Source organism: Onychomys torridus, chromosome 9 (assembly GCF_903995425.1).
Source record: "Onychomys torridus chromosome 9, mOncTor1.1, whole genome shotgun sequence".
NCBI classification, from domain to species: domain Eukaryota; kingdom Metazoa; phylum Chordata; class Mammalia; order Rodentia; family Cricetidae; genus Onychomys; species Onychomys torridus.
The window spans coordinates 42,278,616-42,292,244 of NC_050451.1; the positions used below are offsets into that span (position 1 = coordinate 42,278,616).

The following is a 13,629-nucleotide window of genomic DNA, read 5'->3' on the forward strand; positions in this document are numbered from 1 at the left end:
AAAGGATTTAGAACTACAGAACTGAAACTAAAGAATTAGAGCTAAGAAATTATAGACAATCAGGACAAGAGGATTAGAATTAAAGAAGAATAAAAAAATGACTCTCAGATACTGTGTGAAGTTGTTCTAGAAATTTTTCAATCCTAGATTCTGAGAAACATTCTCTGAAGATACCCTGGGTAGTGTCTCTGAGGGTTGGACCTCCAGGCTACTAACCCTCTGGACATAGGGCTGGAACATGAATCTTAAAAGGTCTTATGAATGGAAAAAAAAAACCGGCCCCAGATATTGGGGTGAAAGCTGAAAGATCAGAGAAACAGAACAAGCCACAGCCAACCTCACTTTGCCAACTCCTCAGATGATCCTGTTTCCTCATACTGAAAGCCTCTGAGTCTTCACCTGAATGGATCTCAGTTGAACTACTTAAAAGCTTCTAGTTCCTTGTCCTCATGCCTTATATACCCTTCTGCTTCCTGCCATCACTTCCTGGGATTAAAAGCATGTGCCACCACTGTCTGGCCTCTATGTCTAACTTAGTGAATGGCTCTTTCTCTGATCCCCGGATAAGTTTTATATTTGTTAGAGTACAAATAAAATATTACCACAATAGGACAGCTGTACATATGAACTCACATCAATTATGACAGCATGTACATACACTATGCAAGCTTAAACCAAATAATATCCCAACATAGAGAGGAAAAAGAAGAGGTGGGAACAAAGGCCCACCTGTAACCAAGGAGCTGTTGACAAGGAGGGTCAGTTTTAAGTGTAGATGCCCTGCAAAATTGACCACACTTCAGTGGAAAGCCACACGTCTGAGAATATTGGGAAGCACAAATTGGACTTGATGGGTTAAAAAAAAAAGTACCTAAACTTGGATGGTTGGATGAATGAATAGGAAAAAGGTATGGATCTGGGAGGAGTTCAGGAGGTGAATATGATCAAATACTTTGTAAGAAATTCTCAAAGAACTAATAAAAAATTCAAAAAGATAAGGCTGAAGAGATGGCTCAGTGGTTAAGAGCAATGACTGTTCTTCCAGAGGACTGGCTTCAATTCCCAGCACCCACATGGCAGCTCACAACTGTCTGTAACTCCAGTTCTAGGGAACCTGACACCCATGGAAAAACACCAATACACATAAAATGAAATCTCAAAGAATTATTAATCTTAAATTATATTGTTCAGTATCTTAGCATTTAGTAGTTGAGTTGCAGTGTTTTGAAAGATTGATATCACCTTTCCTCATAATGTTTCCTGTGACTGTCTGTTATGATTTGTGTTGTCTGTTGGTTTAGATGTTTCTTCCAGTTCTTACTGATCATCCTGTTCTTAAATGCTCAAGCCCTGTACCACTCTGTGGGGAGAAAGCAAACAGTTATGGCAGCAACATCAAACCATGAAAGACAGAAATGATAAGATGGGATTTCTCCCTACCACTGAGCAGTCCACTGCAGGAGTCACTACCTCACCAATACTCACAAAACTCACTCAAGGCCTAGCATTGCTGTGGGCTTATCCTGAGGGTAAACATGCCTAGATGCATTTTGCCTGGCTTACCTTTTGAAAGCTATTTCTCATTTGGCCCTAAAATTCCAACTAGATGTTCTCATGGTTGGTACTATGTTAGGCTGACTTCTCTATGACGTGTCTGTCTCTGTTTTTGTTTTTGTTTTTTATCTCTATCTTTTCAGGTATCCTTTTCACTTCCTTTGTGGATTTCTGACACTTTTGTTTTTATGTGAGATGAAGCTCATTTTCCTCTATTCTGGTATTCCTTCATTAGCTCACACAAAAGCATCCTCCCTTCAGTCTATGCGTTTAACTATAAGTTGTTAGTTCATAGATTTCTAAAAGAAAAAAATTCTTGGAGGTTTTGTGATATTCCATTAAATTTGTAGTAAACTTCTGAGAGAAACTGAATCTACTGAATCTTCTAATTAATTATTGTGAGTTAGTGTTCCATTTTTTGATCAGCCCTTAACTTTAGTCAGCACTGCTTTGAAATCCTCTAGGAATAGGTTTGAGAGTCTTTGACAAAACAAACAAACAACCAGGAGAAAGTACTCAAAATACATGATCAGATTGGTGACTGACATAATTGTCATCATAGAACCTTCATCCAGTAACTGATGGAAGCAGATGTACAGCTAAGCAATGGGCCAAGCTCCTGGAGTCCAGCTGAAGAGAGGGAGGATGGATTGTATAAACAAAGGTGGGGGGAACCTGCTTGGGATCGAACTAGGCCTTCTTAATGTGAGTAACAGTTATGTGGCTTGATCTATTTGTGGGGCCCCTGGCAGTGGGACCAGGACTTATCCTGGGTGCATGAAGTGGGTATTTTTGGAGCTCATTCCCTATGATGGAATACCTTGCTCAGCTTTGATGTGGGATGAGGGGCTTGGTCCTGCCTCAACTTGGTATGCCAGACTTTGTTGACTCCCCAAGAGAGGTCTTACCCTGTCTGAGGAGTGGAGGGGGTGTGGGGGCAAGTGGGGGGAGCAGAAGAGGGAGGGAACTGTGGTTGGTATGTAAAATGAAAAAAGTTTAAATAAAAAACTTAAAAAAAGGAACTTTAAACAGACATATGTAAAAGTATCTATTGGATAATGGAGAAAGAAGAACCCAATTTGAAAACAGAAAAAAATGTTTTAGCAGACTCTGAAAAAGAATGAGTGTGGCTTACTAATAACCACATGGAAAGGTACTCTACATCAAGGGTCAAGATATATTATATTATTCAAGTCAAATCCAGCCATTTTTCTATTATGTTGACTTTCTGTAAAATGATGACTGCAGTAAGTACTGGGAAGAAGGTCAAACAATTAACCAATTTAAAGTCTACAGAAGGCCACATTCTTGTCTGTATGGCTCAACTTTAATGAAAGTAGAAGGACTGTCTAAGCAGAAATGCAGCCTGTGGGCCCACTGTGTGCTGGAAAAGACCTCACATCAGGTATGGTATGAATGTTACACTGTGGAAGCATTGTTCTTCCCAGGTGTGTTCAGTAGTCTAAGCAAGACTTCAGATCCCCTAAGTACAGGATAAAGTGTGCTGTAGCTGCCCTCAACATGGACAAAATTTTTCTTTTTATTTTTAATTAAGAAATTGTTTGTTCATTCCACATACCAACCATAGATTCCCCCCTCCTCCCTCCTCCTGCTCCTTCCCCCCAGCTTTCCTCCTCCCACAGCCCACTCTCCATCCCCTCCTCCAAAAAGATATGGCCTCCCATGGGGAGTCAGCAAAGCCTAGCACATTCAGCTGAGGCAGGTCCAAGCCCCTCACCCCGCATCAAGGCTGTGCAAGGTGTCCCACCATAGGCAATGGGCTCCAAAAAGCCAGTTTATGAACCAGAGATAGATACTATTTCCCAATGTCAGGGGTCCCTCAAGCAGACCAAGCTACACAACTGTCTTGCCCATGCAGAGGGCCCAGTTCAGTCCTATGCAGACTGCACAGCTGTCGGTCCAAAGTTCATGAGGTGCCAGAGGAAGACTCACCAATATGGGTTTCTACACAGAATCCTTTAGGAAACTGTTGAGTGAAGACATTTGGCCACAGAGGGGCAGAGCTGCATCAGGGGAGATGAAGTTTGTTTCTTCTAAGTACTCACCAATGAGCCGGAGATTTTGTACTCATCAGGTTGCATTTATGTATTTATTTGCACATATATATATATAATTATAATTTTTAAAAGAATCTATGAATTTGGGGAGTGAAGAAGGGCAGGAATAGAGTAGAAACTGGAGGAAGGAGAGGGAAGAGATAAGTTATATAAATACATTTTAATTCTTAAAACTGCATAAGACAAATTATCTCCTAACTTGCTTAAATGTATTTAGAGAACAACAAATACATATATCTATCTAGCATTTTCTTATATTGTACGTGTTTATCCTGGACCCAGGGTATTGACAAATAGGATTTTGCAAGTGAACCTATGAAGATACATGCTATCCTTCAAGGCTGGGACCACGTTACCTTCTCTAATGTACATTTCTAAGGTTGTCATACACACTTGGTCCGATCTCCAGCCACATTGATATAACCTATGCCAGTAATTATGTATGTGTTCTTTCCACTAGAACACCTACTCATAATCTGAAGCCAGCTCAATCTTCTCCTCCATCAGAATCTTCTCTGACTGGATCAAAAAGCAGTGTCCACACCCTTTCCTTCATTGTCTTGTCTAGACACAGAAGTGTCTTTGGTAGGCTTCAGTTTTCTCGTCTTGAGTGCTGAGACTATGTTGAAGATTGGAACTGTGCCTGTCAAGAAAGACATCTGAGCACTCCCATACAGTAGACACTCAGCAAATACAAAGCACTTCTTCCTCATCTTCAACTAAAATTGCTTTTGTCTTCAGAGCACCTTTACTTTTTTTCTTATTTTTCTAGTTTTCACACATGGGAACAAATATATGATATTTTTCTTTATGTGTCTATTTTGATTAATATCATAACCTTCAGTTCTACCCATTTCTCTACAAATGACAAGATTTCATTCTTACACATGGCTGAACATACTCTCCTGTTTCATATGCAATATCTTCATTTGTCTGGTGGCAGATTTCTACATCTTGGCTATCATGGTCTTGCTGTGGACCTAGTGTATAGTAGTTTCTTATAAGCAAGCATATGGAGGTATCTCTCTAGCTTGATGACTTCAGTTAGTTGGATAAATACCCACAACTAGAATAGCTGAATCACTGGCAATCCTTCCATTCTTTGTTTTTATCTTTCTTTAGAAATCTTTTACTTAAACTTTCTTATAAAACATATTTTGATCATATTTCAGCTCCCCAGCTCCTCTCCCACCCCCTACCTACCCAACTTCATGATTTCTCTTTCTTCCACCCTCTCCAATAAAAAACAAAAACAAAAGGCAAAAACCTAATAAGAGGAAAATATTCTTAAAAATTAAACAAAGGGCCCATTTTGTGTGGAGTTCAGGGCCTGGGACCTGCCATGGAGTGTGGTTGGATATACCTAGTGACCCTCCATTGGGGAAAAATGATTTTCCCTTTCCTAGCAGGTATCAACTAAAATAGCCTTTCTGTTGGGGATGAGAACACATATTCACTCCCCCTTCTCAGTGCTTGGATTTTTTTCGGTTTTAAACCTTTGCAGGTTTTGTGCATTCTGCCACCATCTCTGTGAGTTCATATATGCATCAGACTAGTTGTGTCTGGAAGACACTGTTCCTTGGAGTCATTCACCACCTCTGGCTCTTACAATCTTTCCAGCCCTCTTCTAAATAGATCCCTGAACTTTGAAGGGAGTACGTTGATGGAAACATCCCATTTGTGGCTGAATGCCCAAAGTCTCATGCTCTATGCACACTGTCCAGTGGGCGTCTATGTTAATTCCCATCTTCTGCAAGAAGAACTGTCTTTGACAAGGATTGAACACAACATTGATCCACGAATAAAGCATGTCTATACTGCTATTCTTGGTGGCTATAGCAACATGCTACAGCATGTTATTACCATTGTGTAGTGAATGGTTCCTTATAAGGAAGGAATTTCTAATTTTCAATGACTGTATTTTCAGTGAAACTAAAGTTGAAAAAAAGTGGGGATGTGCTTCCTATGTCAGCTTTAGTCAAAGTGTTTGTGAAGGGTGGAGCCTGTTGAAAGAACTGAGGTGTCTGTGAAGTTGGAGTCAGTGTACTGTGGGGAGATAAAAGGACACCTGAATTCTCACTGAGCTTCAGCTCTAAGAGGAATGGACAAGATTCTGAAAGCATCATTTTTAGTCCTGGCCCTTCACCTAGCCTGTGAGTCATAGAAGAGATACCCCAGGTTATGGGATTAATGTGGAGACATGAGGGAACTGGGGCACCAGACAAAACCATGAATGTTGAAACCACAAGAAGGTAGTTCATATCTTGGAACCTAATGGCATTTGTTATTTCTCTACACAGGGGTGAGTGGCCAGCAGCAAGAGAGGCGTGACCAGCAGCAGGTGAGACAAAGTCCCCAATCTCTGACAGTCTGGGAAGGAGGGAATTCAGTTCTGAACTGCACTTATGAGAACAGTGCATTTGACTACTTCCCATGGTACCGGCAATTCCCCGGTAAAGGCCTTGAATTCCTGATAACGATAAATTTAGTGACAAATAAAAAGGAAGATGGAAGATTCACAGTCTTCTTCAGTAAAAGCACGAAAGAGCTCTCCCTGCACATCACAGATTCTCAGCCTGGAGACTCAGCCACCTACTTCTGTGCAGCAAGAGCACAGTGCTCTCCAGGCACCTGCAGCCCACACCCAAACCTGCAGCTGAGGCGCTAGCAAAACCCTGCTGTGGGGCAGAGCCTGGCAGAGGTGCAGAGGGGTTTTCATTTGCAGGAGCAGGTGACAAGTGACACAGTGAATGTAAGAATTAAACTCATTCAGGCCAGAGACAGACCAAAGTGAAGTCATGACTTGCTTTTCTCCAGTCTCCCTTTCCTCCTCAGGCATCACTGGAGTTTTAGATCTATTTCCTTAGTGGTTATGCAAAGAGTTCTCTGTGTGGTTGATTTGTACCAAATGGGAATTATAACATCCCCATCTCCCTACACTCTTGTCAACAGTGTTGTTAATGTGTGGTTATTACAGCCCAATGTCAGTACACTTTGACTGTGGCTTCTGTGATAGGAAATCACATAGAATTGTCTTTTACCTTAATATCCTATGATGACAAGGCAAGTGATGATTTGCATGACCACTTCTACTTCCTCTTGTTTTGAATCTTCTATTCCTGTCTACATTCAAGAAATTCAAGTGTATAAACCACGAGACACTCAAGGGATGCACGTGTGTTTACAATAGATAAATAACATCAGTGAGGGAGGAATAAAATTTACTCGCATAACAAAAATATATAGCTGTCATCAAAGAAGTAGTTTCACGTGTGGTTGTTGTAGTTGAATCAAAACATAGAATGTTGAGTATAAAAAGCGAATGTCAGAATGAGACATACTTCATGACACTACTTATAAGAAATCTCAAAAATACAAATGAAATATTGTATATTGATATTTTCAAATTCTTTCAGTATTATTGTTTTTGTTGGTGTTGGTGTTGTTAATGTGTGTGTGTGTGTGTGTGTGTGTGTGTGTGTGTGTGTGTGTGTTTACATGCCACAGAGCACCTGTGGAGGACAAAGGACAGCTTTATAAAGTCAGTTCTCCCCTTTCTCCATTACCTGAGTTCCTAGGATTGAACTCAGGTCACCAGGCTTCCAGGGCAAGTGCTTTACACACTGACCCACCTCACCAGGTTTATATATTGTTTTCTAATGTGTACCTACAAGAAATATTACAAGTGCCCTGTATAGAAACTTCTCAATAATGATTTCTCTTTGGACACAAAGAAGAAAAGAGTTACTACTTTCTGTATATTGCAAAAAGAAAGAAAGAAACAAACAAACAAACAAACAAACAAACAAAGAGAGAGAGAAAGAGAGAAAAGAAGGAAGGAAGGAAGGAAGGAGGGAGGGAGGGAGGGAGAGAGGGAGGGAGGGAGGAAGGAAGGAAGGAAGGAAGGAAAGAAAAGAAAAGATAAAGAAAGAAAAGAAAAGAAAATGAGAGAAGAGAGGGGTCTTCAGAAAGCAGACTAATTCATTAGCTGCCAAGTCTAATTGCTAAGTGCAAAGGTATCATGTATAATGTTCTGTATTTGAAATGTGAAAATTATGTAATACATTTTAAAGTGTTTTTAAACAGTATTTTTAAAACTGTGTGTGTGTATGCATGTGTGCATGCACATGCAAGTTAACAAATGCTTAACCTCTTTGTGGAATTTGGAAGGCATCTTGTGGTATGAGTTCTCTCCTTCCTTCCATGTTGTAGGTTCCAGAGATTGAACTAAGTTTATCAGTCTAGCGGGCAGGTGCCTTACCCACTGAGCCATCTCAGAGATTTTAGAGCTTTTTACTTAATAGAAGTAACTGCAGTCTTTAAGATCTCCCAGCAGTGCACAGGATGGAGGAAGGACCTCTCATTGCTTAACACTTTGCAAGATGTATTTTCATGATGCCACACATATGCCATCAAAAATTCCATTGGAAAAAAATCTTTAAATTTATTCATGCCACACAGTTCAGGGTTCTAGTAGCCCCAGATACCGAGCAACCTAAGGCAGGAGAATTGCTTTTGTCTAGTAATTGGAGACTAGCCTGGGCAACAAATTAAAAAACAGTACCAAGAAAATGAAACTAAACCTAAAGAAAGAGAAAGTTGTTTAACTTAAAATGCACAACATACATTAGCTCTTCACCAGTCCACAATTCATAGTTTTTCAATATGCAAAAGAAAAGTTAGAAAATAAAATCATATCAATTGACTCTTAGCAGTAAGAGATATGCCACTCAGAGCCAGTATGTGAACTCCCTATTTGTTCAAAGTTTTACATTCTTGTCAAGTTTAAAACAGATCAGAAACTTGGATGCTATTCATATATATATTTAAAGTGTGTGTGTGTGTGTGTGTGTGTGTGTGTGTGTGTGTGTGTGTAGAATAGTCTTCATTGGATAAAAAGTACACAAGTAGCTCCACCTGGGGCCTGGCCAAGGATCTCTGCATCCATTTCCATCAGTTATTGGATGAGAGTTCCAGCACGACCGTTAGGGTGTTTGGCCATCTGATCACCAGACTAGGTCAGATCAGCCTTTCTCTCAACCATTGTCAGCAGTCTACAGAGGATGTATCACCGTGGATTTCTGGGGCAGGCCCTCTGGATAAGTGAGACAATTGAATAGCTTGAACTGTTTGGGAGGCACCCAGGCAGTGGGACCCAGACCTGTCATTAGTGCATGAGCTGGCTGTTTGGAACCTTGGGCTTACACAGGGACACTTTGCTTAGCCTGGAAGGAGGGGACTGGACCTGCCTGTACTGAATCCACCAGGGTGAATTGAATCCCCAGGGGAGTCTTGGCCCTGGAGGAGATGGGAATGGAGGGGAGGGGCTGGGGGGAAGGAGGGGGCGGGAATGGGAGTGGGGAGGACATGGGATCCCATGGCTAATGTGTAAAATTAAAACACAAATATAATAATAAAAAAACACAAGTAAAATACAATATGATGCCTAGGTTACAGTCAGTGTGTGAGGGTAGAGGCACACTCCAGGGTATAGGAGGGAGAACTGGGAAGCTTTGGGAGCCACAGCAGGAGTTTGCACTTTATAAAGAAGATGAGGTTGGGAATTTTATATAAAAAAAAAACAAACAAAGAGTCTGTGGGGTCAAGTATGTTTAGAATAGCCTAATCATTACCATTTTGGTGTCTTTATATGGTGGCCAGATGCATCTCTATGTGATGATCACACCCTGGCTCTATGCCATGCAGCAGCTTTGAATGTTTGGCACAGAATTGAAGACGTTGGAAAGAGAACTGAGTCTTTTGCTAAAGTTATATAGGGCCCAAAAGAAATCATCACTGATTTTTTTTTTTACAAAGATTGACTTCAGCTGTAATAAAATGATACCAAATTCAGAAGCTAGACAAATAGTAACTGAATCTTTGGCTTTTGAAAATGCTAACTCACTGTGCAAAAGGATAATTAGCCCTTTAAAGGCAAGTTCAGCACCTATAGAGGAATGTATCTGCAATACAGTCAATATTGAATATCATAACTACGATGATACTTGGATAGGAGAGGTGATTTCCAGAGGCTTGAAGAAAAATCAAAATGGTAAGTGTTTTAATTGTGGCAACAAGGTCACCTAAAAAGGGATTGTCAACAGGGCATTCCTAGAAATAATGTTTTTTCTAGGGATAATCCAAACAAAGGGCCCCTCCCTTTTGGAGTATGCAGAAGGCATGGTAAAGACAAACATTGGACCAATGAATACAGATCAACAAGGGACAGGCAGGGTAACCCTTTGCCATTGGGAAGTGCCTTGGAGGGCCGCTCACAGGCCCCCATGTCATTCCCTGTCACCATGGGGGAAACTCCTTACCAGAACAATTAAAAGACCTAATGCCTAATGTAAGAAACCATACTTCTCTGGATGATAAAACAGCTTTAGAAAATAAAACAAAAATTTCAGGAGAAACCATGAATCAAAATTGGTAAAGATTAGGTGTGAGTAAGAGAGACCTCTTGATTAAAAGAGGTGAGAGTTTATCAAACATCATGGTCACTCAATCTAACTTAACTTATAAAACTAACAAATGCTTTTCATTTGATCAGATATAACTTGCCAAAAGGGAAACTCCCCAAAGTTAAGGTTTTTTGTTTTGGTTTGGTTTGGGGTTTGTTGTTGTTTTTTTTTTTTGGTTGTTGTTTTTGTTTGTTTGTTTGTTTGTTTCATTTTTTTGTCTTTCCAAGAAAATAAAAACAACCATCTTAAGGAATTTTAAAACTTTTGGACAATAAACATCCAAAGAAGAAGGGAGAATTACCTGGAAAAAAATTACCAAGAAAAGAAATGATCTGAACTAATGCAATCTTTGAAGTCTCCAAAAAGGTGATGGGATCTCACAAGGACAATCCCACCTGGACTATGGTAACACCACTAAGCTGGCAAACACCACCTAAAGGTCATCTTTGGACTACAAACTACTCAGGACAATTTCAAGGTGGCTGGTTGAGATGATCCAGCCTCAAAGACTACTCTAGCCAGGACTTGAGATAAGCCCTGCACTTTCTCATTTTACAGAGACTGGACTACATTGCTAGCTCTCCCAAGACTTGACAATTATCCCAAATTTTTTTTCAGGGTCCCTTAAGATGTCATTGACACCAGACAATAGGAAGTAACTTTAAGAACATGACACCCATATTCTCAATAGGCAGGGTAGGTGGTTTTTAGTCTTTCAGTGGGTTATGGATATTTGCCATCATTTAGGGTGTTTGGTTACAAGTTTTTATTGGTAATGATCAGGGAAAAAAGCTGAACAAAGGAGATTAGATTAAGGGATCTCATTCTAAAAAGAAAAAGGGGTATATAGAAATAAGATAAAAAGATAGATTATTGGATCTACTTTTAAAAAGCAACTACTAGTTTTAAATATTTAACATTGGCTTGGATTTTTGTGTATTAATACAAATTTGAGGTTATTTTTGGTGTGTGTGTGTGTGTGTGTGTGTGTGTGTGTGTGTGTGTTATAGAAATCATAGGATAAAAAGGTAGGTTATTGAATCTACTTTTAAACCAAAACAGCAACTACTAGTTTTAAATGTTTCACATTGATTTTTGTATACAAAATTCACATTGATACAAATTTAAGGTTACTTTGGTTAGAACATACTGTAATTATATTTCTATTCTTATTCAAGGTACCTATACAGCTTATCTAACAATGGAATGTAAATTTCTGGTCCTTGAAAGTTACTATTTTTTTCTAGAGCTTTATTGAGAGAGAGAGAGAGAGAGAGAGAGAGAGAGAGAAGATTGATTGATTGATTGATTGATTGATTTACTTACTTACTTACTTATTTACTTACTTATTTATTTATTTATTTATTATGTATACAGCATGTATGACTGCAGGGCAGAAGAGGGCACCAGGTCTCATTACAGATGGTTATGAGCCACCATGTGGTCGCTGGGAATTGAACTCAGGACCTCTGGAAGAACAGTCGGTGCTCTTAACCTCTAAGCCATCTCTCCAGCCCCAAAAGTTACTATTAAAAACTATTTAGGATAATAAAGAAGGACAGGTTAGTAGTCACCTATTACAATCAAACTTGTAGTCTTGTTAGGTTTGTTTCCAAGGTCAAACAGATATAATTTAAATAGGCAAGTGGTCTTTGAACACTTCAGAGATATACAGAATGTGGCATTTAAGATGTTTTAATAACATAAGGTTTTCTTTCTTATGACAATGAAACATGTCTGCTCCTGGCAGCACCAATCTACTTCAGAGACCATGATGGGCATCAAAGAAACTCCATATGGAGTTTACTTTCTTTGTGGCAGAAGATATCCACTGGGCAAGAAACTTCTCTTGCCTTGACTGCTGACAGTACACTGTCCAAATTAGACAAGTAGGACAGAAAAGAAAGTGACTGCCAAACTTTGCCAAGACAAGATGGGACAGTCCTTCAAAAATCCTGCTTCACAGATAAGTCTGTTGGATATTCTAGGTCTCCAAAGATGGATGTCCCAACATTATATAAGAACCTTAGGGAACTGTCCAGGCAGCCAGTAGTTTCTGTCATTACTTATTTTTGGAAGTTGTTTACTCTGCAGTTCCTGTTTACTCAGGTAATATTATATCCTTCTCAGGAGTTGAAGACTTTGTAGTTATACTTTTCATTTTTAACAAATTCAGAAAAGACACTCATAAAAGAAGTGTAAAGTGTATAAGGTTGAGAGATATCAAAAGATAGTTTGGGGTTAGTAATGCAAATTAGGATAAAAAGTAAATTAGGTACAATACTTTAGACTCACCAAGATAGGATAGATAATGGAATATTTTCTCTGAATTTGTCAAATGATAATGGACTAGACATTGTTAATGTAATTATTACCTGTATATTCTTGTATATAGTTATTGTACTTATTGTATATAGTTTTTCTATGTTAGTTAAAACCTTTGTTTTTTGTTTAAACAAAAAGGGGGAAATGTTGTGTGATATTTTGTTTGTGTTCTGACAAATAAAGGTTACCTGGAATCAGAAGGCAGAGATTTTGGACTTTGGGAATTAACATAAATTACACTTCAGCATATAGTCAAGATCCTTCAGTGTCTGAAAAGAAAAATATTTATTTTGGACAATGTTCACATATTCAGTTTTGTGGATGAAAGATCATTCACAGAGGGTTTTTTCCCATGAGAAATATAATAACTGCAGGAAATCTTCAAGCATGGGCATGCTCCCATGGCAGTGAATGCCATCACTGAACATCTGGACACAGATGCTCCTCACTCTCATGCTTCTCCTTCCCCAGACTTCTGCTAGGGCTCCCACAGTGTTTTCAGCACAGTCAGTCTTTGCTGGCCCATTGGCTCTCCAGGACACAACTGTAGACTTCAGCCTCCAAAGCCTGTTCTGATGTCAGTTGTCTGAGCCAATCTTTGGCTGTTGTGAAGTGTCAGGGGTAAGAAGGAAAGAAGGTGTGGGTAAGGATTTCTGGTTTGTCTCTGCTGGGAATCTAGGATTGGTGATCACATTTCACCTTCAAACAAACCTGAGTCAGAACAGATGAAACTTGAGTAAACATGAGCAACACTTGGATATTTCACATTTTGTGTCAGGAAAGCCTCTCAGACCTCATCACAGATTAATAAACTTTTGCTAAGCCTCCTTTATTGTTTATCTTTGTACTTTTTTTCAAGATTTTACTTTTAGTTGTTTTTGTTTGTGCACATGTGTTTGTTTGTGTGTATGCACATTAGTGTGTGTGTTTGTGTGTGTGTGTGCACATTTGTGTTGGAGAGTGGTTTATGGTGCTTTTTTGAGACAATAAGAGTGTGTCAGATCCCTTAGAGTGGGAATAATTGAAATGATCCATGCAAGATGGCTATTGACAACCATGCTGATTAAGTCAATTAAAATTTTTAGTCCTTTTTACTGATGTTCAGACAAAAAGTGGGCTCATGCCTCTGAAAGTCTCTTAGTGAACAAGTTCAGGGGTGCAGATATTTTAAAGACAAAAAAAAAAAACACAGACCATAATTTCCATCA

General features: G+C 39.3%; 2 gene segments (V, D, J or C); both read left to right on the plus strand.

Moving 5' to 3' along the window:
* LOC118591330 overlaps positions 1-13,629 on the plus strand; it is a 698,773-nt gene that overhangs the window by 187,836 nt on the left and 497,308 nt on the right.
* LOC118591332 lies at positions 5,734-6,300 on the plus strand. The segment is given in 2 exon segments: positions 5,734-5,785; positions 5,933-6,300. Coding segments are annotated over 2 exon segments (420 nt in total).